The 26,998-nt window shown below is 44.4% G+C and overlaps 1 protein-coding gene across 2 annotated transcripts in view; it reads left to right on the forward strand.

Annotated features, from left to right (window-relative positions):
• LOC115024065 (glucosidase 2 subunit beta-like) overlaps positions 1 to 26,998 on the forward strand; it is an 88,955-nt gene that overhangs the window by 23,592 nt on the left and 38,365 nt on the right. The window contains exons 9-10 of one of the 2 annotated variants that reach the window (XM_029455451.1): positions 6,199 to 6,285; positions 13,186 to 13,249. In XM_029455451.1, the coding sequence (XP_029311311.1) occupies positions 6,199 to 6,285; positions 13,186 to 13,249 (151 nt within the window). The remainder of the gene's footprint in view (positions 1 to 6,198; positions 6,286 to 13,185; positions 13,250 to 26,998) is intronic. The other variant, XM_029455452.1, reaches the window with a different exon arrangement.

Here is a 26,998-nt window from a genome sequence, read left to right on the forward strand (position 1 = left end):
ATGTTGGAGCCGTGTAAGTGCAGCTTTTAGAACGGAGTACACACTGCAACGAGCAGCGTCCAGAGAGAAGAGACGTGTCCTGTGGGGACGTCTGGGCTCCTGAATTGATCCGTGCTCCTGGAGCATCAGAACCAGCCTCTGAGCATCTCCCGACACTTCTGGATCCTTTTTGAAGGGATTATTCTGAAGTTATGCTAATGACTGAAAGCATATAATTGGCTTGTTTTATGTACATGCATTTGTTTTTATAGTATTGTCGTTGTGGGTGATAGTTAAAGTAACATTACTAAAGTGGTCCTCCTGCAGTGTCGGGTTAGTGACACCTGTGGGGACAACAAGTGCGTTTAATACAAACACTGGAGGGCTAAACAGTTTAAAATAACTCCACCTGCAGTCTGGTGTCATGCCGTGCACAGTTTTTGTATTGAGATGAACAGTCATGTTGGTGCTAACCACAACTGCAGACACATGAAGATACTGAGGCTGATGTTGGATTACATGCTACATCCTTTCCTGCCACATTTACTACGCATTTAAAACATGCATCAGGACAAACAGCGGCAGCTAAATGAACTTAAATGTTCCATAAAAGATTTGAAAGGCTGCAAACAGAAGTCAACACAGAAAGTAGTCCCTGCATTAGCTCTGTGTAGCTAACTGCATCCTCAGTTTGTACAATAATTATAGTTTTAAGATGCTGTTGTATACGGTGATATTATAAATGCATGCACAGGTAAAACAATATAACATTAATATTTCCTATGATAATATATTTGCTCTCTGAAGCATCACACCTGCTGCTGCACTGCATCTGTTTGCAGATGAATTTCAGAGTTCAGTGTTTTTATTTCTAAATATCAAGTCCCGTGTGATGTGCTCTGACCCCACACGTTGTCGAGGAACCTCGTATCCTTTGTGGTGAGGCGGCTGATGCGTTTTGTGTTTCCATGGTGACCGCGCCGCGCAGCACACAAGACAATAATGAAAGCTCTGAAAGGCCGCGGGGGCACCAGAATAGTGCACGTCCTCAACATTTCAGCTATTGTGGCACTTGGAGGAGTTACACAACCTGACGTTCACCCTGAGAGCGTTTCCTTCCCCCATCATCTCCGGCTTCTGAGACCGGCAAAGATTGGGCTCGCTAGCAAAGGGATGACACACGAAATGACAAAACTCCTGTGTCTGTCTGTCAGGCTCGCTCTTTATCCGACTGACATTTGCTGGCTCAGGCTCATCCAGGCTCTGGAGGAGCCAGGGATAAGAGACAGACACAGATGGCTTTTTCCTTGCAATTCTGTCTAGCACAAGACACGAAGGGGGTGGGGGGGGGATTGTTTCCAAATCTTCATCCTGTTTTTACAGACTCTCTGAAATATAATTGCTTCTACAAAAGTACAAGGATCTAGGGAGTCTTCACAGACTTTCTTCTTTTAGTCTGTGCTGACCCCACCTGTTGGTGAATACGGCTTGTGATGGCTGGTTACTTCAACAGAGGCCAGTCAAAGGAACAATGCAGGAAAGCCTTGTGCCGTTTACCACTGACGAGCCGAGCCAGCGGGGAGGAGAGGAGAGGAGAGGGGAGGTGTAGGTGTTGCATTGATTGGCGAGAGAAGAAAGCATCTGCTTTGCAATAGCTTAACAGTTGCCTCAGCAGCACGCCTGCTATTGTTTCCTCAGAAGGATCCCCACTTCTGTGTTGCCTTCAGAAGACGTGTGAGCGGGATAGAAATGGTTGCATAAGAAACATTTACAGACATCTTCTTCTCCAGCTTTCCAGGACATTGATCTATTTTCTCTTTTCATCGCTGTTCTCCAGGCAGAGTTAATACGTGGGCAGAGAACAAAAGATCTGCAGTCTGCGGCTGATCCAATGACAGAAATGGCACCGAGGCGAGAGGGTCCCAGGTGTAGTCATGACTCAAGTAGCACTCCAGGAAAGGGGGTTGTGATTGAGGAGGGGAGGAGAAGGGGGGGGCAAGGAGCGAGAAAGTAGCATGAGGGCATCACGGAAAGTTGGTCCTGTGTGACGAGCTGCCTGTTGTGTGCAAACTCCCTGACAACAGAGAGACGGGACACCTGGCACCTTTGACCCTCACCACAGGAAGACGCTCTCACTGGTACTGAGCAGCAGTGCACCGCTCCACCATGACGTCTGGTCAGATACCTGGAAGCTTTGCTGACTGGAGGGTTGGGTCGGGTCTCGTTTAGAAAAGTACGATGCCAATCCCACGACCTTAAAGTGATGGCGATGTGTATCACCTGTACAACCGACACGTTGATAGCTGGGTACCTACCTGCAGAAAGCTGCAGCAGAAACTGTGTTGAGCTTACATCTAGTATAATACTGTGTGTGTGTGTGTGTGTGTGGAAGTAGTTTTAATCGGAGCTAATGCAGGAACAGCCTCATTGACCTTTAGCCATCTGCTTCATTTATTTTATTAATTTGCATACACATAAGGCCGCTTAAAATCCAGATAATAAATAAACTTCCCTTCGACAGAGACAAACAAACCGGACGCACACAAAATGAGCAGAAAAGGTCAACAACAAAGTATATGGGAGAAAAAGAGAAGACAAATATATAATTAATTTACATGTTTCTATCTATATCTTTAACGTGCTGACTGTAAATAAGGCTTGCGTTTTTTCCTGAACTAACGTATAGTTTTTGCGACGTATGTGAGAGACATGATTGTTTATCTGTGTAGTTGTTGTGCAGTAATAACCTGGTGGCATGTTGTCTGCCTGTAGACTCTGTCTGTACCGGCTGTGCACTTGCGTCAGGATCAGTGTTGTTGCCCCTCTGACTTTCTCTTTTCTCTCACTCCCTCTGCAGAGTGACATTTATTAATTAAATATGTGTACTGCCGCAGGATGTGCTTCCTCTCCACTATCTCCAGACACTCATAATTACATTGGCATTTAGCTCCGTGATAAGCCGACCCTATGGCCTTTATGAAATGTTCCCTGGGCCTGGATACTGAGCAAAATATAGACTGGTGGCAGCTAAATATCGATCCATCTGCCTGTCTTCTGGCTTTTATCTTAAAATAAGAGGCTGTGTTCATTTCTCCATCATTAAAGGCCGACATCGAGCTTTGCAATAGGTGGCCTGTTTAATTAAAGTTAGCGCAGAAATATAAATATACTCCTCTGCAGTCACATTTATTATTCCTGATTTAATATGGTCCGAGACTAATCTCCTTTAAAAACACCTTTTTTCTTGTGACGTGCGCAGACTTGAGATGTGTACAAGAAACTGCGTCAGTGTTTCCCTTGAAGCCCTAAGTGAAGCTTTAGAGTATTACATTTGATTTTGCTTCACCTAATTACTCCGCCTCAGGTGGCCTCATCAGGCGGCTGCACTGCAGATTATGATGTGGTTTATCAGCTTCAGGGATGTATCAATGATGCTTAAATCACAATTACTGTAGTCCTGCATTTAGTTTGTAAACAGCTCACTTGTACAATTTACATTTGAATCAAGAGTCTCTATCTTATCATACTACTATGATATATAATATAATATAATAATGTAAATATACTCAAAGACAGACTGTGACCTTATACGTTCTCTAACATGCATATAAGAAAAAGCTTCTACTGGGTCAAAACTGTAAACGCACAGCTGTGGAATGAGACTAAAGACTGGAGACTGTTTCATCGTGCCGTACCTATTTAACCAACATCGACAGATAATAATAATACACTTTATTTGTAAAGCGCCTTTCATAGCTAAAAGCAATCTCAAGGCGCTAAATGTTTGGGATCCATAAAGTCGTCGGATCGTATGTTCCAGGATCACTGCTCACTGATGCCGCCACACGCTGCCGTCGCATGTGTGCATCGTGGGCACACATGCTGTATGTGGGAGAGCTAACATGTTGAGCAGTGTGGGCTTCATGCTAATGGACGTCTCATCTTTTTTGTTTGTGCTGTTTCCATATATTGCAAGGCGTATGTATGCCTGAAATAGAAACCCAATATTCTCCTGCCAGGTGGATATAAGTGGTATTTGTACAGCTGTGCGTCTGGGACTATCAAATAACATAACACAGTGTGTAGCAAAGTTATTAGATATTTCCTCTCTGTCTGTAAGGCAATATCTGCGCATATCAGCCTCGTGTTAGTTTGACTAAATCAACTTTCACATAACAGGAGTCAAGTCTGTGAGAAATTCCAGTTTATATACAGCTTCCAGACTAACTGTGCTGCTACACAAACGTGATGGATGCTTAATGTGCAATTTACCCACGAGACACCACTTCTATAACGGCGCTTAAAGTTGCAGCTCGGCTGTAGGTCTCGACTTTTTTTTCCCCCCAAGGATTCCTCACTTTCTTTCATCTGCAAACACCTTGTTGGTTTCATATTTCAACGAATGAACCCGGACAATGTTGAAGCTCATGACAGACGTACACCGTGGGAGAGGAGGAGGTTCACATCAGTTTCCCACGAAGTCGGCCATGCAGGCAGAGATGATTATCCTGAGGAGTGTAAAACAGTGTAACTCTTGAATTAACCCAACAGAGCCGAGCACAGCGCAGGGCCGTACAACCAGCAGTCCACAGCTCGAAGCTTTCAAATAATCCAACTGTGAGGGGAAAAGCAGCAAATGTTTGATTGTTGTGCTCGTTAAATGACAAACTAGTGCTTATTGTTTAAGAAAGGTCGAGCGTGTCACCAGTAAGAAGAGAGAGTGAGCGCCGCATCACAAACTGAACTTCAGCTCACCTTCCTCCCGCTGCACGCAGCATGTTCTGTCTGCCTTTCACACAAACATTTCAATTTGGCTTGGAAAACACTACGTAAGCACAAAATAACTTTTCTCCCGCTTGCGTCCAAGGTGATTCACAGCACCTGCCTACAGTCCCAATGTCCAGATCCACAGTTGTGTTTATCAGCTTAGCTTAATTGTGCATAGTATCTAAAGGTCAGCGCCTGCTGTGATACATCGCTGCCAGAATGGCTTCCAGGGGACTCTGTTTCAGATGAATAAACCCTGAAAGCTGCACCACCTTCCACCATCCGTCCCCGTGCTTTACCTCCCAAAGTGCCGCAGCATCACAGCCGGCCTGTGACTGATGGGCATCCACTGGCACGCTGCCTCCCTCACTTCCACTTCAGCTGCCACCAGGCACCAGATTAATCCGCTTGTCAACTTTCTCCCTTTTTCTTTTCTGCAGGAATTTATTCAGATCAGAAGAAGGATGTTTGTCCTCCAGGGAATTAAAACATGCAGTATATCTGTATAAGTCCGGCCTGCGTGTGATTAATGCTGCTGGACTTGTATACGCAGTAAACTTGTTCCGTTTGGCTGTAAAAGCTGATTTAATGAGGCAGTGACTTGAATAGATAAGCAGATATGGCAGCAGCATTATTGAGCGGTGGATGATATACATTTTACTATCACTTATGTAATGCACTCTTTATAAGCCCAATGTGTCCGAGCACGTGTGGCTGTGAAGACCTTTAATTTATCACATGAACTAAGTATTAAGTTAATTTAAAATAAATAAATATTTAAGTTGTGTGTTCTGTATGTATTACTGAGCTATGTGCAGTGTCACTTTACTTTGAAACGCTAATAAACGTAATTCATTAGATCACAGAAATGTTTGAAGTAATCTGATTACTTTGAATTGCACCTTATAATAATAATAATAATAATAATTAATGGAGGCAGCAACAACATTTTGAGTTCCACAATATAAAATATTTCCACAAACATTGTAATCTAGTAACTATAATCTAACTCCACATTTAGACTATTTAATCTGTAGCTACACCTGGACATGTGGAAACAATAATCATGTGTTGACGCTGCAGAAGAAAGCATCTTAAATGTTGTGATCGATGTTAAAACTGCACCGATGACACCAAACTCGCGGCTGCATTCAGAGGCTGTGGGAAATCCGAGAGACGGTAGGAATGTAGGGGAACGACTACGTTTGAAAACAGAAATGTAAAGAGCCGTAGGCGTCACTTCAGTTCAGAATAAGATGGCCGACAACAACGGTGAAACTGAGGTGTGATTGTTACTGTGTATGAAAGTGTTGCAGAGTACAACATGTGAAGCTTCAGCCTGCACCTTTAATTTAATGCCTTTATGTCCAACTCGTACTTCTCCTGTGTGTGCTGTTGGACTTGCTCAGCTTCAGTGTTCATCACCCCCCCCCCCCCCCCCCCCCCCCCCAGGCTCTGTTGGGAGGAGGCCGTCTGATGGATCTCACCCTGTTTCAACACACTCTGTGGGACGTCCTGACCAAAGCAGACAGTGTCAAGGTAAGCTCCATCCTCCTTCTTCCTCCACCTCTTTGTTTCTCTGCCGGTTGCTCGTGTTCAGACGGCTGCATGTCACGGTGAGTGTGACCCCGCTCTCCTCTAGTCTTGATCCTTCACCCACCTACAGTAGATTCAAACCGTCCCACTGTTTGAACTCAGGTGTCCTTTGTGTCTGACTGTGCACTCACATAGAGTCGAGAGAAAGCCTTCAACTGAAATGTGCTGAAGCTGGATTACTGCACCGTTGCTGAGTAGCCGCTGGTGATTTGAGGCACTGATGTTCTTCTAGTTTCCAGTGTGATTACATATATTTTGACAGCAACAACACAAATAACCTTTCTTCAGTGTTCATTCAGTTTCCTTCCGAGCGCAGGTTTATAAAGCTCATGTTTTTATCTGAAGCTCTAAAAGAAAATGTCCGTGCCCCTCTCCGTCTCCTGAGCGGAGGACGTGGAGAGTAGCAGATAGCATCCTTTCATTTCCGCTGGTCCAGATAAAAAAAGATGAGAGGGAGAGGACCAAAGTGAGGCCTATCGCCGGGCAGCAGTGATTGAGTCCCTTCGCTAAGCCACAGCGAGGATCTGCTCAAATAACCCGCTCTGCCGATAAGAAGCTCGTCTTCTTCAGAGACAAAACAGATTAGATTTCACCATGCGCCTGCAGTATCTCCCTGGTGCTCCATCAGAGAATGTGAATTACAAAGAACCTGTGGAAACGCAGCTGAAAGGCGCTTTTTAAATGGAAGGATTGTTTATTTGCACGGTCATTGCCGTGAGTACTGACTACAGTTGCCCACATTATAAAACTGACACTTTTTAAGAAATCTTTGTCCTGTTTTAGAATGATTGCAGGATTATACGCTGTCCAACACGAGCCTTGAGCTGGGTCTGATGTCTTTGAACAGTGTCGGTCCTCTGGTTCCTTGTATCCACCGTTACGCAGCACTGTGCCTCTTCTTCTGCACGTCAAACCTTCCCTGCTGGATCCAGCGTCCCTCAAGCCCCAGCTACATTTCACCATATGTTCAGTTCACGTCTACGTGACACCGTTCTTTGATTTTTCTTGACATGCATGATTCAAAAAGTAAACATTACGAATGAATCGCTGCGTCTCTGTGCGTATATTAGTAGGACTGCAGCCTAATTATTCAGGCTTTTCTTTATTTTATTTGACTTTCCTATCAGATTGTGCCACTTGGCTTCAGTGTTCAACGTTAACGTCGGCTGGTATTTCAAAAAGATATCATTGGTTAATATAAAGTAGTTCCGTTTCAAATGTCAACGCAATAACAGCATCACCGTGACAAACAGCTCAAGCAGCAACAATGAACTCAGACAGCACTGTTTCTTTTCTGCTGATCCCGCCGCAGTTTAAAACCACCAAATATAACAAGAATAAGATTCTGCTTCCTGTTAACGTCCAACTCGCGGCCCCTGAAGGTGTTAACTTTAATCTAAGCTCTCAGGTCCGATGCTGCGGGGAGCCTGACCCGGGGACAGCCGGTAATCAGGGTCAGAATCAGAATTGGGTTTAATGCAATGAAGGTTTTCACGTCCAAAGAATTTGCTTTGTTGTAAATGGTAGAGAAATTAAAATGTTACAAAGGAGCAAATCTAGAAATATTCTAAAAACTATTGTCAAATCAACAATGCAACTAAGAAGAAGTTAATATAAATAGTTAATCTTTGCGTAAGTAGCTCAGTGTTAGTATTACAGAAGCAGCAGTGTGGGCTCCACACAGCTTATCTTTGGGGGCCATTGATGTTGGGGTATATTTGTGTGAACATCTAATGGAGCCCCTGCTGGCCCCCTCGCTCTCTTTCTAAACTAACACAACTTTGTTGAATATTTCATGGGGTACATTGCCTCAGTTTCACTGTATCGAGTCGGGAGAGTGGCGAAGACGACCGACAGCCGGGCTCCGCACGCCAGCGTCCGCGAGGAGACAGCCTTCCTTTGTGCTTGCCTGACACTCCCTCTCCTTTCTCCTTCTGTCACACTACAGGCTGGCTGCGCATCATTTAGCTCTTTCTTTACATTTGAGTATGACTACAGAACTTCTGCCCATCCATCTGATACTGTTGCAAAATGCCAACATATGGGTGCAAATCTGTTTGTGCACAGACTGCAACGATTAAAACACTTAATGACTCGATTACATGCTTTTAAGATCACACAGAAACTGAACCGCTTCGTGAGATCCCGTAGATTACGCCCTGATGGAACCAGCGTCGAGCCCTGACGGGTTCCTCAAGACTGTGTCCGAGCTTCTAACTGCTGCACAACATCCTGTGTTCTGGGCGTATGCAGGCTCGTCACAGACATTCATCAGTCCTGCATCTGTTGACTTTAACACGCTGTAGTTATAATAGTTTAACCCTACACTTAGATTTCTGGTTACACTCATTGTTCTTCAATCATTAGCTGGTTTATTAATGCAGCTCCTTGACTGAGTCTCATGTTTTAAGAATATAAGAGTGTTGATACCATCACAGTGTCCGATACTTTACATGTCCTGATCTTATAACCTTCTCATCTTCACACGGGAAACTTTACATGCAGGGTTATCCATGCGTATAGTAGATTCTATGGCTCCATGTTCTGTCGAGTGGCAGGACTGCTGATTCTCAACCTACTTGACATCTTCTTTTGATAACTTTGATGTTTACATCAATGAATATTTGAATTATGAAAAGAGAAATGTTGTCTTTGTCTGTTTTTCAAGTGACTTTGAAAATGATTCCACCTGCCTTCTATCTTTTTTAAAGCTGACCTCAGACTGCACTTTACATCAAGCATAAGCTAATGGCACTAAATAATCCCTTCTGTTGTTCCTTCCTGCAGCCGCCTCTCGGTATCCTGTTTCTCAAGTGCAACCTTCAGCTTTAACTGCTTTAACTGTTATTTCTCTCCCCAACACTGAATTTGATGGAGGGAGGAGAAAATGCTCCCTACGAAGGTCTGAAAGCCCAACAGTATGCTCTCTTATTAATAAACAGAGACTTCCAGCAGCTGAATGGTGTCACAGTTAACGGAGCCGCTCTGTTGTGACACTATCTGTTTGATGTTGGAGTCGTAGTCCTCGGCTGCCATGTTCTCCCCTCCTGCTCTTTTACTTTCTTGTTCCTGCGGCTGTCACACGGCGGAGAAGCCAACTGGCACGACCTGAACGTGTGACGGCGACACGCAAGCTGACACTTGTCTCTCCGCCGATAGCCATCACATGCATGCACACGCTTAGTAACTTTGATTGGCTCTCATTGTTGTCTGAAGTGATGTCCCAGGATGCAGCAGGGGGAGCCAGTGATGTATAAAAGATGCAGTGTGTTTGTTCAGGTGTGTGTCGCTCATTTTCATCAAACTTAGTCACATATAAATCTAGCACTGACACACACACACACACACACACACTGGTCTCAGGTAGCCTCTTGACTCGTGCAGGAAGAGATGATTTACCATGAACTGTTCTCGAGAGTAAAACATGATAACATGTAATAATAGGCGGGAAGATATTCTCCTAGTGCGAGAGGACTCTGTGAGGAAGTGCCATTAAAATTAATCAAAAGATTCTCTTGTTAAAGCACCGAGAGTCGTACAGGAGAGGAGAGTGCCAGCAGCCATGTGTGGGATCAGAAAAGGAAAAGCACTCAGGGCATCTTTGTCCTCTGTTTAAACAGAGGGGAGGGGGGGGTCTCACAGCTGCCCAGCCTGAGGCCCAAAATATGTGGCGCTGCTCTCTCGGCGCGTCACCAGCCATCCGTCCTCGCCTGTCATTATTCACCTCTCTATCTCTCTCTCTCTCACACACACACACACCCCCTGTGTGATCTACTGTCACTTGCTGCATCACATCCTCACACAGACAACAGACGGATGATGATGGCTCTATTATACGACACGTATGGCAGGTGTACAGTGGGGAAGTTATTCCTAAGTCAAAACTATATTTAGCATCACATGTCTTCGCTGGGCTCTTTATTGCATCCTTGTTCTGCAGAAAGCTCTGGCTCTGCATATTACCGTTGTGCTAAAGGCGATAAACGCTCGGGCTTGTTTGCGTTTCTTTAAACCGATCACAGCGGTCTTGGCGGAGCACAGGATGCAGCGACATGCACAACAGAGGGACTCGCATGGCTCAGTCTACACTGAGGCCGACTGATGGGAGTATAATTAGTTTCTGTGGCGTGTTCCTGGTGTCAGATGAATAATGTGAAGAACAGCTGACTATCAGTAGCAGAAGTGTTCCAGTGAAGACCGGCTGAAGGCAGTGAAGTCCTGTTCGTTATTGAACTCGACGCAGCGCCAGTGACGGGACCAAACGCTTTTGCTAAAGTTTATGCAAATAAGGGTAATGATGTGCAAACCCTGTTGATGAGGAAGCTCCAGAGCATGAGACCTGCAAACATGGTGTAAGTAACTTCAGTTGGCAGGTGAGACGCTGCACATGGACCTGCTCTGTCCCAAAGTTAAACTCTGCAGAAGCCTCCACAAATGTCACGCTGGAGTTTGCATTAGCAGCAGTGTCACGAGGCAGAGACTCTGCAAACACTGCTGCTGTCACATTTACACAGAAACCCTGACTGACTTTAGTGTAGCTACATTTCTCTTCAAACTAACAGAGCTGTCGGACCTTTACACTTCAGTCTCCTGGGACCCGGAGGGAAAAGTTTGAATATTTACATTTCTTAACAACATTGAAGTAATTGGGATTTTGGGAACACATCACATCACAAGTGATTTTTTAATGTTTTATAGGCAACATTTGGTAAAAACTAAAGTTAAAACTGTCTCCTGCCTCCTCATGTCCTCAGTCCTCATAAACTGCATGATGTTTAAAATGAATCCCTCGTGTCATGCCCCCCACATGCATCTGAACTTTTTGTTTCGGTTAACTCGAGGCTCCATCTTCACGTTTCATCTGTTCAAAGCAGCCAGTGCTACTTCATAGTGTAAGAGAAGAAGAATGTGCAGCAGGCAGTGTGTAGAGAAGGCGCATGTGAAGAGCGTTCATGTGACTCATTGAATATACAAAGTGATATTCTGTAACATGTGACTCGCTGCGGAGGACTTGAACGCAGCATAGAAGGCGGCGTGCTGTCATGAATGTAGGTCTGCCAGAACTCGCCGTGTTACATAAGTTAGGATTGTGTGGTTTGAACCTTAAGTCGGTGCACAGGCAGATATTTAAATTGCATCAGTTCCTCTGATGTAAATGTGTATAGCCTTCAACTCCCTTAGAGCTTTTAGTCATTTATTTTGATTAGGGCTGTATTTATAAGATAAGTCTCTTAAGTAAGTCGCCTGGGAAGCTGGGTTGGCGAGGATGTTGGTGGGGGAACAAAATGAAGTCTGTTTGATGATTATAAACTCAGAAATATCTGCTTGTCAATTAATTAGGCGCTTCCTGGGTTTACTGGGCCCCGCTCTCAGTGGACAAATACCCGCGGTGCAGCCATTGTATGTCTACGGCGTTACACACGTCTCCTGCAGAATAAAGAGCTTTCAAAGGAAGGCGCGTTTCTCTGTTTCCTGTGCTGGCTGCTTTCTTGGAGCAGCATATGAAGCCGCTGGAAGGCTTTGCTCTGCCGGAGTCTCCTTCTCAGACACAAACGATAATTGGAGAGAGACGTGGACGTGAAACGATAGGCGGACATTACTTCTGCGTCCCACAGTCCAGCAGTACGTGCAGGAGGTTACTGTGGCCTAGTGTCCGGAGGATAGTTCTACCTCCATAGAGTTAACCAAACACTTAATAAAGGTTTTACTCTATCACACTGACCTGGACTTGTTCTTCAGCTTTCTTTATGTTGATCGTCTGTAAATATCAGCGCTAGCAAGCTAACGGTTAGCTGTGGTGTCTTCCTGGTTTGATCAGCTTTTCTCTTTCTACATTTGGATTTCTTATCATTTTGTGGGTTTTGTTTTGGAAGCTGCAGTACCGCACTCCGCCTGGAGCACCGGTGGGGGCGCTCTGTTACCCAAACACATATCAGTAAAACCAATGGGGGGGGGGAAATATAGAATATTTGAATGGTGAACTCTGTTGTGCGGGGCCGGCCTGGATGTCCCGGGGTGTGTCCAAGCTGCACGGGAATACTTTGTGGATTATTGTTTTAAAAGGTTTGCTTTCTTTCTTGGCATGATGTGTGTTGAATCTGAGAACATTGTGACGCTCACACTCTGCGTGCGATGGTCTTTGTTCTGCTCACAGCTGCTGAGTCACTTTACTGTCTGGTTTCCAGTGAAGGAAGAAATCAGACCCGTACTTCTTCATATGTGTGAATCTCTGCAACACGAGCACCCTGGAAAGATGTTTTTCTCTTACACTTTATCATAGAGCATCCCTACGAGCGTCAACAACAGAACACACACTTCTAACCTCAGGTAGATTCCCAGCCACAGATGAATGTCAATATTTTGATATTCAGTAAATCAATATTTACCACCACAGCTTAGCAATCAGCAATATTTACTGTATGAAGGATTTAGTGATTATCTCTCAAACCTGCCACAAGGTGAGGCTCTGCAGTGAGATCTTTCTAAATGAATGTGACGTCTCAAGAAGAAAATTAAAGACTTGACATTGTTTTGGCTCTGCCTGTTTTTCCCCTGCGACCTAAAAGGGAGCGCTCGCTTCCATCCAGGCATGTTGTCTTTCATCATTAAACTGTCTTTCAAAGCTCCTGGGAGCCTCCTCGAGCTCAGAGAGGAACCTTGTATTTTCAACCTCAAGCGCAGAGTCTTCAGCGTCTGCTGGGATGTGATGTGAGAGTCATGGGCTGCAGCTTAAATCATCTCTGCCTCACACTCCCATTGTTGTGTCTTTGTACGTTGATGCATGTGATAGCGGAGGTGTGACAGGTGTGTGTCTCTGACCTCGTCCCCTCTGTCTGTGTGTAGATCAGAGGCAGTCTGGACGCTGCAGGCCGAGTGGTGGCTGAAGACTTAGAGGCCTCTGACGGAGGTAAGTTACCAAACCCTCTGTCCTCTTCTGCCTACTAAACACAAACACGTACAGTGTATATACAAAAATACAATAATAAAAACAGTTAATACATAGCAGCATATAAGCAGCTTCACTAATCTAACAAGTCATATTATGATCTTCTTTATATTTAAAGTCACAATGTGACCTGCAGTTGTAGGCCAGCAGAAGATTACCAGATCATCTGCATACAGGAGGATTATTAATAACAGCCGGTGGTGCTTGTGTGGTTATTTCACCTGATGGTAGATGCACCACTGGGTTGTGTGTAATCGCTGTGTTGACAGTTGAGTGTAAATCTCTCTCCTGGTTATCAGGGGGATTAATGGAACACTTTGAATAACCAACATGTTGAGCCTAAAACATCAGGAGATAACTTATGATGCTCTATTTTTAAAGTTTCTGTCATTAAACATCTTTCAAAGTAGAAAACGAGACGCTTCAGATGAAGACTGGCTGCAGTATTTTCAAACCACCACTAGGGGGCGCCAATGTCAGAAATACAAATCATAGTGGCTTTTACTAATAATCGCTTATTAAATCACAAAAGATGTGTGTTAATAGGAAATGTATGTTTAGTTTCCCACACTTATTATTATTATTATTAAGCTCTGGAACATTTTCCATCTCTTTCACACAGCATGTGGTGTTGACTTGTACATGCACAGGAGGTTCTTTATCAAATGTTGAATATATCCTGAAGTATTGTGGCAAAGCTAGAAGCTTGGCTACTGTGAGAATAACAAACCGATTATCCATGCCTGAGAGGGTGCCTGTATTCCTTTGGCCATAGTTCTCCACTCAACGTCGACGTGTGTGTGTGTGTGTGTGTGATGTAGCAGGCTGTTTGTGTGTCTCACGTTTTGTTTTCAAGGTGATGCAGCTAGTTTATTCCCCCTTCACACACAGCGAGCATATTACCCTGCTCCAGCTGCTGCGAGGAGACAGGCCCAGGTATTTATGGCGAGCATAAAAAGCGTGTGCATTCCCCGTCACCCTGCAGCTCCAGATTTACAGCACGTTTGACAAACACTCTGAATTAAAAAAGGAGTGTTCAATTTGTATAGGAGTTTAGAGCCTGTCTGTTGTGCATGGTCCCAATGGGTTGTGCTGTTAGTACGTGTGTGTGTGTGTGTGTGTGTGTGTGTGTGTGTGCGTGTGCGCACTCTGAAACACCAGCAACAGATAACAGATGGTCCCCCTGCATTAGAAGTGTTTTATTTCCCTGCGGAAGCCAGATATGTCAAAAATAAGCATGTGCAACATTAGTCATTTGGAATATTCATGCCCCTGCCGTCCAATGGTTTCCTTTTCACAGCCAAAATACCACCAGCCTGATTCTCCCAAGGAGGGGAGGTGGGGGGGAGAAAAAAAGCAGTCATCAGCTGAACTGGTGGGGAAAAGGCTCGTCAGGCCGACATGCAGCTTTAATGGAGGAATCTTTTTAGGGTGCCAGGATGTAATTAAACAGCGTTCATATTAAGACTCGCGTCCCCCAGCCCCCTCCCACACACTGAGGTCAACATGCACACATGTCCATATGCCCGCTGCACACACATGCACACCAGGGATGCCACAGTGTTACAGATTACATTTGACAAGAAACGGTTCTTCCTCAGTGACGCTCACTTTGATGGACGTCGTGTCGCTGTGGCGTCTCCGCTTCACTCACCTCACTCCTCTTCTTCCTGCCCCCCTCCACTTCCCGTTCCTCCTCTCCATCATCTCTTTGCCTGAGTCTCTTTAAACTCCTCCTCTCCTCCATGGCTTTCTCCCCTGTCTGGAGCGTGGCTGCCATGCTTGTCCTTGGTGGCAGACATGAGCCTGCATCCTTATCAGGCCTGATTAACCGTCCACGTAGTTGGCAGTCGGGGCCCCACCAGGGTGGGTTTCCTCTCGCCTGAAAACATGAATTTTGAGCAGCACTTTCTCTCTCGCGGGGTCCCTCGTGATCGGGGTTAATTCGTGGCAGCATGCGTGAACGTTGTAGAAAGAAGAGAGGAGGAAGAAAAGCTAGCAAACAGTAGAGCACTGCTTATCGCACAAACGCAATATGATTTATTCAGAAATATGCAAATCCAACAATCACTCTGCCTTGTTTACCGAAGGGACCTGCAGACTCAGAGTCTGAAAGACGGAGAGAAACAATCCTCAACCACAGACGTGCAGTGAGGCAGCCACCAGCTCTTCAGGAGACAAAGGGAGTCGGACTACTTCCTGGTGGTTCACGTGTGGTTCTGGTGGTCATTGGTTGCAAAGCTTTGTATGTATGTTTACACACGAGATGCACCAATCATGGAGCATTGAGCTGTTGTATTGTATTAAGTACCCAAAGCTGGATCAGGTCTGTCATATTGTTATAATATCTTACTCTTCATAGTTCCTCATGAAATAATAATTACGCCTTAAAGTCCGCCTGCTTAATTATCATGTTAGTATTCATATATATCATTATGATTCTCAGTCACCTCTACCTATACCTTCCTCTGAACATACTTATTAAATCATTGAAATGCTTATCGGGCTTCACTTTGTTGTCATAGATTTGTAAGACGTTGGACTTCCATTGACCTGACGTGTCTCTTCTTGGCGTGCATGTTTCTACCTATGAAGGGCTGATTGACGGCCGTATGAATCTGCACCTTAAAGCCGTCATCACACGAGCTCATACGCTGCTGCGTTGCTCTGCTGTCGGCCTGGTTTCTCTGATACTCAGAAAGCTCCGTGCTGTGAGTGAACTTCCTCTTCGTCCGTCCAGTGTTGGATGTTATTTGTACAGACGTTCCTTCACTGGTCACTTAGAGGTGCACAGTGTTGCATGTCACATTCAATGTGATGTTCTTTGGCTCGTAGGAACGGGTAAGAGTTGCAGCCACTTCCTGAGTCTCTGCTGAGAGCCCAATTAGCGCCGTTGTATTGATTTCTCTGCACAGTGTTGCATATACTTTTCCAGGTGAGTCCCTACAGCTAACGCGAGCGCATGGAAGACAACAATTATCCCTCGAACAGAATCTCTGAGGCCACACAAAAGAGAGCAGAGCTCACAAAATTGATCTCTTCAGACCTGTGAGCCGCAGCGGGCATGAGCAGACAAAGGCACCTTGTGATGTCTTCAAGGTGCAATATGAAACTTCTGATGTCAAGACCCTGCAATTACCTTCTGAGACCTGGCCCGTGAATAAAACAGAAGAGCTTCTACCATCAATCTGGCCCTTTGTGACCATGTGTGTGTTGAAATGGGCCATTATGTATTATATATTTAGTTCCGCGTGTCCATGGTCATGAGGATTGTAGCTTTGGAGCACAGAAGTCGTATCAACAACAATAAGAGCAGAAAGAACCTAAACTGGTAAAACATTAATAACATAATTAACATTATTCGTCTGTATGGATGCTGGTTATGAAGGTTTTGACATGAAGTTGAAGACGAGGCTACGGTTGTTATAGTTTTAAGATTATAGCTTTAAATTGAGGTATTAAAAACATTTAGCCATATATGTATGTATGTACATATACTGTATATATGTGTGTGTGTGTGTGTGTGTGTGTGTGTGTGTATATACAGCCTATAGAAAGTCATCATACCCTGTGAAAACCTTTTACCTTTTGTCACGTTACACCCTGGAAATTAAAATACATACAGATCATACACCAGGCTAACTGGCGTCGTTCGGTTTGATGGTCAGATGAGACTAAGATTTAACTTTTTGGACTGAACTCCAATTCCTCTATTCCCTGATCCAGGTGAGCAGAGCTGGTAGAGACAAATCCAAATTGGCACAGTATCTGTATATATATATATATATGTAGAGCTTGAGATGCCTCCAGCGTTGCCCGTTTCCTGACTACTATTATTATAAATGCTCCTCTATAGAGTTTCTTTAAGTGGTGAGCAGCGAGTCTCCCGTAGCGTCCAGCTTCTCCGTATCTTCAATCCGTGACGAGCACGATGTTTGTTTCTCTTCTAGAAGTAGTTTGGAAGATGGAGAGAATATCTTTACGAAAGCAGATATTTAGTTTGTTGCCATTTTAAATGCTCAGTGGGAAATCAAAGGCGTTTTATTTCTTTGTATTTATTGACTTTCCATCGTCAGCACTTGGATCAGACATGGATTCTTATTACTTTTGAAAATTGAGTAATCACATTTCCTGATTTGTGCCCGTGGATATTTCCACGTTGTTGCAGCAGTTTGTCCTGTAAGTAACCCGACTCCCTCCGCGTTCCCTGTCTTCAGCCTGCCACTGAAAAGGCTGAATGTGTGTCATATCAACAATGTGACGCTAATCTGCAGCAGTCCTACACCCTGCGCATGCTATTCCTGCCACACATGTTGCCTGAGAGGTCAGCAAGCATAGCAGGTTCTTACTGGGTGGAATCGCTCGGAGGCAGAAGCTAATTTCCAACTCGGCAGAGATAAATGACTTTGCTTTGACCTCGTTTGTTCGCTGGCACAACAAAGACTGTGCTTTTCTGGGAGACGGCGCCGCAAATATCTCTCATTTAAAAGCAGTAGCTTGTTTCTGGAAGGATTCGATGGCCACACTGATTGTGTTTCTCTGCTGGACTCGGATACTACGACACCTTTTTCAATGAAGAGATTTCACTTTTCCTTTGCACCAGTGTGTGTGTGTGTGTGTGTGTACAGGGAGCAGAACAAAGACCTTCACGTGCACACTGACTTACATCTGTCCATGTGTTCAATATGTAAATGCATTTATCCTCACTGTGGTTAGACGTTAATGCTCGGCAGCGTATGAGTGTATTATGAAACAAAGAGAGACGATGCATGAGACACAGCAGTACACACGGTTCTGTCCGTCCTCACACATGGAGCTCTTGTGATTTGGATTTTGTTAAACTCTGAAAAGAAGACTCCTTCCTCCAAATGTGCCGCCCCATGCTCGCCCAACGGACCCGTTGTGTTCGTCCCTTTTGTTAGCTTCTGTTCATCCGGAGCGGTCTGAGCTTATTAATAAAGCTTTACATTGTGAGAGATTGTTCACGCTTATAGGACATTTAACATCGTTTGGTATTCATACTTTCTCTGCTCATGTCAGCTGTCAGTGTATTGTGTGTGTTCATGTTTAGATGGAAACGCTTTACAGCACTGTGTGCAGAAGTTATTGTTCAGTCTGTAGCTGTGACGAGGAATTCAGTGACATATATAGAATATTCTGAGACCTTTTCTGATTACATGCCTCCATAAAGAAGTTATTATAATTTGTACTCCAGGCGTGTGCACAGCCTTGCTGGAGAGCTGCTCAGATGTTGCTTTGTATTGGGCGATATAAGAATTCATATTAAATCATCTGGGATACTTTTGTACAACTCGGAAGGTGTCTTTGTTATCAAACACAATAGAACATTCAGCGCCATCAAAATGACACATTTAGATACAATTTAGAAGAAGAATTGCAGAGATCGAATTCTATTTCCTTCAAGTTTTATTACAGATATACTCAGTGTTTTCATTTTGAATATATTTAGACAGTCAGCTGCAGATGAAATATTGTAAAACAGCTTCTCAGTAAGAAAGCGTGAGCGTTAGTCATAACTGAACGCAATATGTGAGCATTTTATGATTTCTTCAGGTGCAGTGATTGATGATCTTTGTGCTGTAGAAGCAGTTCTGGTGCAATATTCCACCTCCTGACTAACCTTAAAGCCTCAGTCCTCCCATGGTGTGAACATCGTACGTTCCTGGACGAGCAGCAGAGCCGTCCGGTCCATTATACTGCGGAGAAGGCCGACCTGCAGGTAGGACGGCTCCTCTCCAGATGAGGTAACCATGCTGCCTTCAGGCCCTTCTGATTTCAGCTGATATTTAGCAGTAGCGGTTCATATTCCCAAACACATATGCAATGAATCAAATTACCACAAGCCAGATGCCAGCCAGTAACCCTGAGGCTTCAGGGCCCCTGGGGGGTGTGAGCGGAAACACCAGCTACTGTTTCTGCTGGAAATAACATCCAAACCAGTAAATGTAAGATAGTAACCCTGCAAGATGTGGAAGTGGTCTTTAGAACCATAACCCTGATGCTGAGTGTGGAGCACAGAGTGTGTGCATGCTGTAAGTGACCATTACGCTCTTTTATCAGCGTGTCCTGCCCCCACTGCCCACCAGGAGACTTTTATTAGAGGCACACGAGAGACTCTCCCCACAGCTCCCCTTCAGCCCGCAGGACAGCTGACGCACTTCCTGCCAGAGATCAGTGAGACCCCGGGGAACGCCAGTGTGCTGCTTGGTATTGATTTGTGCCTCTAAAATAATAGCAAAAGACATGATTCGATTATTGATCATCCTCATTTCCTCTTGCCGTTTTCTTTCAGATGTTTTGAGTCGGTCAGCAAAGCACTGCCGACCTGAACACTGAGCATTAAGGCACGTACAGACCGCCGTATGTCACGTTCACTGCAGTCTCATTGTGTGAGATGGGGCTCACAGAGTCTGTGTCTAACGGTACGATCTGCTTCCACAGTGATAGTTGTGTTACAGTCTCCTGGCAGCACTGGGCTGAGAGGCAGGCGAAGAACTGACATTCTGCTAAAGCCCCATGTTGCTTCGAAGAACTGGGCTGTTGGCAGATATGCTTATCATTAGATGGGCCTGTCGGATTTTATTGGAACCAAAACTCATGCTTACTGAAGAATGAAAGAATTGAATCTTCATGGAGAGACAGGTGGTTGCCAGCCTTGTAATGAAACATAAGAAACATAAGTTGTCTCCCACATTGGAGCTGATGCTTCTTGCAGGCTTGGCTGTTGATGCGCTGAGATGCAGCAACACGATGCACTCTTCCTCTTTGTGTTGTCTGGGATCATCTTGTTTAAGTTGCTTTCTATATTTTGCCAGAGTTGCAGTGTTCTGGTCTCCAGAGATGTGACGGCTGCACGTACACAGAAAGACTTTCGCAAGGAAGCGTGAGAGCAACAGAAAAACTCCGCCGTGGGATTTACCTGTCAACTGCACTTAAGCACGTGGGATAACATACGCTAGACGCTGCGGTGGAAAAATAAAGGCTGACATGCCTCTCCTGTGATCTTGGGTCACTGACTGCTGCATGTATGTCAGCGCCTCAGAAATAAACTCGCATTAGGAGATGGTTGGTTGGATGTCTGAGTGTCTTCAAAATCATTTTTCATGTCAGCTTATCTACAAATATTTGATTTGTAAGCCGGCATTTCATGAAATGCTCAGTTCTTTACTCGCTTCGTAGTTCAGTGGATAACTTTACAGTATGTGAGAATTCACAGCTTGCATGATTCTTTTAATCGTGGACAAACTTTACCAAGTGATGAAGCACACGCTCCTCTAATGTCTCTGTTCCTTTCTCACTTTGCTCTCAAACTACAATGTCATCTAACCAGGAAGTGAAGCTCCGTATATTCACATTAGAAATGTGCAGCTGCAGCTCACTTTCAGACTGCTGTGTCTGAAAGTGTGGAGCAGAGTTTGGGGATTAAACTAAGCACAAGAACTCTGCTCAATTCCCAAAGCTTCCACCATCCACCCAACTGCACAGCACTTTTGGAAAATAGACATACAGGTAACTGATTTCTCCACTGACAATGCAACAGAAGAAAAGCCGGCTCTATCATTCCAACCATCTGGAAGTCTGGCTCCGACTGCAGGCTGATGTGTAACTTTTAATTGGAGAGACAGTGGTGGGAGGCAGAAGAGTCGGGAGGAGTGATCCCAGCGGATCGACAGGCAGAGCTGCTGCCAGATGGACAACCTGAGTCTGCTGGAGTGCAGCTCATTCTCGGGCCAATGTTGTGTGTGTGCTACTTCACAAAGAGCCGAGCTGCAAAATGCTGTTTTCACAGGGAAGAATTGGGTTTCCATGTTATCCTGGAGGGTTAGACTGCGGACGTTTTTCATGAGGTGAAACTATAACCGAGGCTGAAATGTTTGGCTGATATCAAACATGAATTCATTATTATTATTCTAGGTTTAATAATTACGCTCATTAATGTATCGCAGTGAGGTTGCCAGGTTTGGTCTCACTGTCCCTGCACAGACCTGACAACCTGTGATCACTGAGCTCGTTGGGCAACCTGCCTCGCTTTTACCTTTCTGTTCACGCACATAAATAACAAACATATTTTGTGTAAATAAGCTGGGGAGGGATATATTTTTGCGTTGGACTGCTAAGCTCAGGCACAGACAGGGGGAGTGGAATTAATCTTCTTATCTCACCTGCAGAAAGAAACGATATTAACATTTCCCAAAATGTCAAACTGTTTGTGTTAAATGTTAAAATGTTTGTCAGTGGAGTTTGATTTCATAGTCAGACCTCGTTTGTCTGCTCTCCGGGGGGAATTAATAAAGTTGTATAATGTCATTCAGTAAGGTGTGGCTGATGTTTTGTGTGAGCTTACGTTGAACATTTGTCAGTGTGAGATGATCTAAAGTCTCCACATGTTGCAGTGCAGTTTGTTTAGAAGAGACGGAGAGATGTTCTCTAGGTTTCTCCTCATTGTGAAACATAAACAAGCAGTGTCTGTCTTCTATCAACTTCCCCAGCAGGCTGGTCCCTCAGTGATCAGTGTGTGTACAGTAGCAGTGTGCACAAAGAGTGTGTGTACAGTAGCAGTGTGCACAAACAGTGTGTGTACAGTAGCAGTGTGCACAAAGAGTGTGTGTACAGTAGCAGCGTGCACAGTGTGTGTACAGTAGCAGCATGCACAAAGAGTGTGTACAGTAGCAGCGTGCACAAACAGTGTGTGTGTACAGTAGCAGCGTGCACAAACAGTGTGTGTACAGTAGCGGCGTGCACAAACTGTGTGTACAGTAGCATCGTGCACAAACAGTGTGTGTACAGTAGCAGCGTGCACAAACAGTGTGTGTGTACAGTAGCAGCGTGCACAAACAGTGTGTGTACAGTAGCAGTGTGCACAAACAGTGTGTGTACAGTAGCGGCGTGCACAAACTGTGTGTACAGTAGCATCGTGCACAAACAGTGTGTGTACAGTAGCAGCGTGCACAAACAGTGTGTGTACAGTAGCAGCATGCACAAAGAGTGTGTACAGTAGCAGCGTGCACAAACAGTGTGTGTACAGTAGCAGCATGCACAAAGAGTGTGTACAGTAGCAGCGTGCACAAACAGTGTGTGTGTACAGTAGCAGCGTGCACAAACGGTGTGTGTGTACAGTAGCAGCATGCACAAAGAGTGTGTACAGTAGCAGCGTGCACAAACTGTGTGTACAGTAGCAGCGTGCACAAACTGTGTGTGTACAGTAGCATCGTGCACAAACAGTGTGTGTACAGTAGCAGCGTGCACAAAGAGTGTGTACAGTAGCAGCGTGCACAAAGAGTGTGTACAGTAGCAGCGTGCACAAACTGTGTGTGTGTACAGTAGCAGCGTGCACAAACAGAGTGTGTACAGTAGCAGCGTGCACAAACAGTGTGTGTACAGTAGCAGCGTGCACAAACAGTGTGTGTACAGTAGCAGCGTGCACAAAGAGTGTGTACAGTAGCAGCGTGCACAAAGAGTGTGTACAGTAGCAGCGTGCACAAACTGTGTACAGTAGCAGTATGCACAAAGAGTGTGTGTACAGTAGCAGCGTGCACAAAGAGTGTGTGTACAGTAGCAGCGTGCACAAACAGTGTGTGTACAGTAGCAGCAGCATGCACAAACAGTGTGTGTACAGTAGCAGCAGCATGCACAAAGAGTGTGTGTGTACAGTAGCAGAATGCACAAAGAGTGTGTGTACAGTAGCAGCGTGCACAAATGGTGTGTTCTGATTGGATTGACATTTGAAGTATTGTTCTGCGTGAAGGTTTGGTTCATAGTTTAAAGATGTGTGTAGCACGTCCCATAAAGAGTCCCTACAATGAAAACAGTGTTTTCTATAAGCTACGGGACATTTCATGAGTGAAAGAAGCCGCGCCCTTTCCTCTGAGCTGCAGTGACGGGTCAGACACCGCCAGGCTTCATACCTAAGGGACGGGGCTTTGCATATCATTAGCACACAGCTACGGGGAAGGGAAGTGATCGGAGCGCCATGTCCCAGACAAACTTCCAGACAAAACTCAGTTTAGCATTTTCCATTTAAGTTTTGCCATAAATCGTACCATGAAGCTCAACGCTGCCACATGTTGGTCATCTGCTGACTTTCAGTTTCACTCAGAAGATATGCACATAATAAATGATGCTGAGTTACATCTGAGCTGTTTTAAGGACTGAAGGGATGTGTTTGTAAACTCTAAACCTTTATGTCTTTACAGTCAAACTGTTCACATCACATCAGCCATGACTGGAGGTGTGTGTGTAGGGTAGACGACATGTGTGTGTGTGTGTGTTTGTCTTCCCTTCACACCTCTCTCTCTTCATGTTCATCCATCACTACTATTACCCCCCACCTACAAACTCCCTTGACGTGGGAATTCAATTTGTACTGTATGTTTCATTTCTGCTCAGATTTAGATTTATTTCATGTCGGCTGCTTTTAATTAACTCTCTGGATATGTGACGAGAGGAGGGGGGGCGGGGGGGCAGAGCAAGAGATAAAAACTCCTCACATCCGCCAATGAGTTACACCGGCAATCATTTACCACTCAGACAGTAGTGCAGAAGCCCCCCCGCTCGTTGCCCTGGCAACCGCTGCCTTGGTGATTGATTCCTTGCCAGTGTGGCGGCGCTGCGGGGAGCAGAGCGCACGAGCTTAGCGTGCTCGCTACATCTCTCTAATTAAAATGGGATTACAGAGTCATCGCCGTTGTATGTTCAAACTAATGCAAGGCTGTGAAGGAAATCAATTTTGGTAAATGTCAGGCCTGTTAAATACAACTGTGGATAAACGAATGTAAGCAAGCTGTCCTGATGTGTTCGCTGTACACCGAGATGTGGCTCCGCCCCCCCCCCCCGCATGTCGCGCTCCGAGCGGCTGACTGTGCATCCCTGCATTCAGTGCAGGTGATTGACACAAAGACTCAACACTCGGTCTGTTTGTAGCTGCTAATCAGAACATATTCTTCAATCAGAGCGCTTTGCTTAATGTAGCTCTACACTTGTAGTATTATGTTTCACATCTTACATGCATATGAATGAGACATTAGCAGAGAGGGCCAATAACAAGTAATGTAACAGTGTAGTCACATTTATATTTCATTTGTTTCCATATAATAATTCTGCTTTTGGTTTGACTCGTGTTCGCAAATGATCCTGGACAAGACCACGTTTATAAAACCCATTTAATATTACTGTACAAATCTTAAACACACACACACACACACTAACGCTGATGAGATTGACTCCGTATTGAATGACGAGGCATTTCTCGGTACATGGTAGTCTTGAGACGATTCTGCCGGTGCCTAAAAGCATTGGAGTGGCGTGCGACCTTCTCTTTCCTTTCTAACCTCCAGGATTAACGACACACTTACAGCACGTCTATAGTGGTCTGTGGTGCCATATTATTCAAGGCCAATGAAACCACAACCTTTTTAAAGCTCCATCCTTCAAGATAATTGTGTACTTGAGTCCCATTTTTAAGTTCATGATGTTCAGTGGGCTCTCGATGCCAGCGACGGCCCCGGAGTGGCTCTACAGCATGAAAGGGACGGAGGGCATGAGAGCAGAGAGGTGTGATGTACGAGAGAAACGTGATGTTCAGGTTTCAATCACTACACTGCAGTTAGCAGGTGTACGCAGGGTGGGATGAGTCATTACAGCAAAGGTAATAGTAGAGCAGCTGATGGAAGCATGAGACCGCCGGCTGTTGGTAGTAAACATTGAAAGCTTATTATATATATATATATATTGTCATGTGATTGAAATATATATTAAAGCGCTCTACCTGCAGGTCGCAGAGGTGTTTACTGAAACAAACGAGTGAGATGACAGCTGCATGAAACGAGGAGAATAAATCCCCTTCAGGCTTCTCTCGCCCTCCGTCTCTTACAGTACTGGAGTCTGGCTCTGTGTGCTCAGCAAGCTAACATGTTTCTCTGTGCGCTGAAAGAAACGTGGGATTTCTGTCTTTGCCTTAATACCATTTAGCACGTCATGGGCTTGATTCAGTGGAGTTCATGCACGCACATGCTCTAATTAACTCACCATACAGACCTTTATATGAATGCTAATCAGCAATAAATGAGGTGTAATGTAGAGGCCATGTCAGCCAAAGGTCTTCATGATATCAAAAAGTATTTCCTCATACTTATTAGCCACGCTGGTGTCAGTCCATCACTACTGGATGACTTGCAGTGACCTTCAGTATTCTTGCTCTTCTTTACATCCCCTGACTTCTCATTCGGCTCCACATGCTGCTCAACGTTTTCATTTCTCCAGTCAGATCTCTCAACATGTAAGAAACAAATCATTTTGTAGACGTGTTTCCCAGAGGATGAATCCTGACGCTTTGGATGGATTTCCATAACATTCATGTTCCCTGAGGAAGGGTGATAATAACTTTAATATTTAATTAAAGTATGTGTCCAACACGTCCCTCGGCATGTTGTGAAGTTTCGCCTCTCTTGGAGTTGTGATGTCTGTTCTTTAAGTGAGTGGATACATCAGTCCATCTGAAGCCACCACTTCTATTCTCTTCTAAATGTTTATTATATTATTATATTCTTATCCAGGATAACAGGAATGGGATCCTCCACTTGAAGGAGGATGACAGTGTACCGTTTTTAGTTTTTTCCTTTTGGGGTGTGTGTGTTAAAAATCACACATACGTGTGTGTGTGAATGGCGTGGGGTTTGCGGAGAAGGAAACCATCTGGGATTGTGTTTGTGTGAAGCAAAGTGCAACGGTTTTCCTCTCTGGTGTTCACACAGGCGCCTGGCATCATGTTGGGACTAATGTGGAATCTAAATCTGGACCTTGTTGAGAGGAAATGTGACTCTGAGCCCAGTGCAGCCGATGCTGCGAACACGTAATTGCTATCTTAATAGGAGACGACATGTTGTATGTTCGTCTCCAAACTGCCTCTTCATCAGAAATACGAGCTCATTATTTGTATTATTTCAGGTGGTGGCAGTGAGCGATGTTTACATTTGTCTTTGTCTTCATTTAGTTTAATTCCTTTACTTCTGCACATCCAGTAAAATGTTCCAGAGATCTGAGCAAACAAAGACTCAAAGAGACGTTTTCTATACGATAATACAAAGACTCAAAGAGACGTTTTCTATACGATAATACAAAGACTCAAAGAGACGTTTTCTATATGATAATACAAAGACTCAAAGAGACGTTTTCTATATGATAATACAAAGACTCAAAGAGACGTTTTCTATACGATAATACAAAGACTCAAAGAGACGTTTTCTATACGATAATACAAAGACTCAAAGAGACGTTTTCAATATGATAATACAAAGACTCAAAGATACGTTTTCTATATAATACAAAGACTCAAAGATAATACAAAGACTCAGACGTTTTCTATGTAATACAAAGACTCAAAGAGACATTTTCTATATGATACAAAGACACAGACGTTTTCTATACAATAATAAAAAGATTCAAATAGACGTTTTCTATGTAATACAAAGACTCAAAGAGACATTTTCTATATGATACAAAGACACAGACGTTTTCTATACAATAATAAAAAAGATTCAAATAGACGTTTTCTATGTAATACAAAGACTCAAAGAGACATTTTCTATACAATAATACAAAGATTCAAAAACATTTTCTATGATAATACAAAGTGTGTGTGTGTGTGTGTGTGTGAGGATAAAAGTTTGATGCAATAGTCGTTGATGCCAAAAA

This window comes from Cottoperca gobio, chromosome 18 (genome assembly GCF_900634415.1).
Source record: "Cottoperca gobio chromosome 18, fCotGob3.1, whole genome shotgun sequence".
Taxonomy (NCBI): domain Eukaryota; kingdom Metazoa; phylum Chordata; class Actinopteri; order Perciformes; family Bovichtidae; genus Cottoperca; species Cottoperca gobio.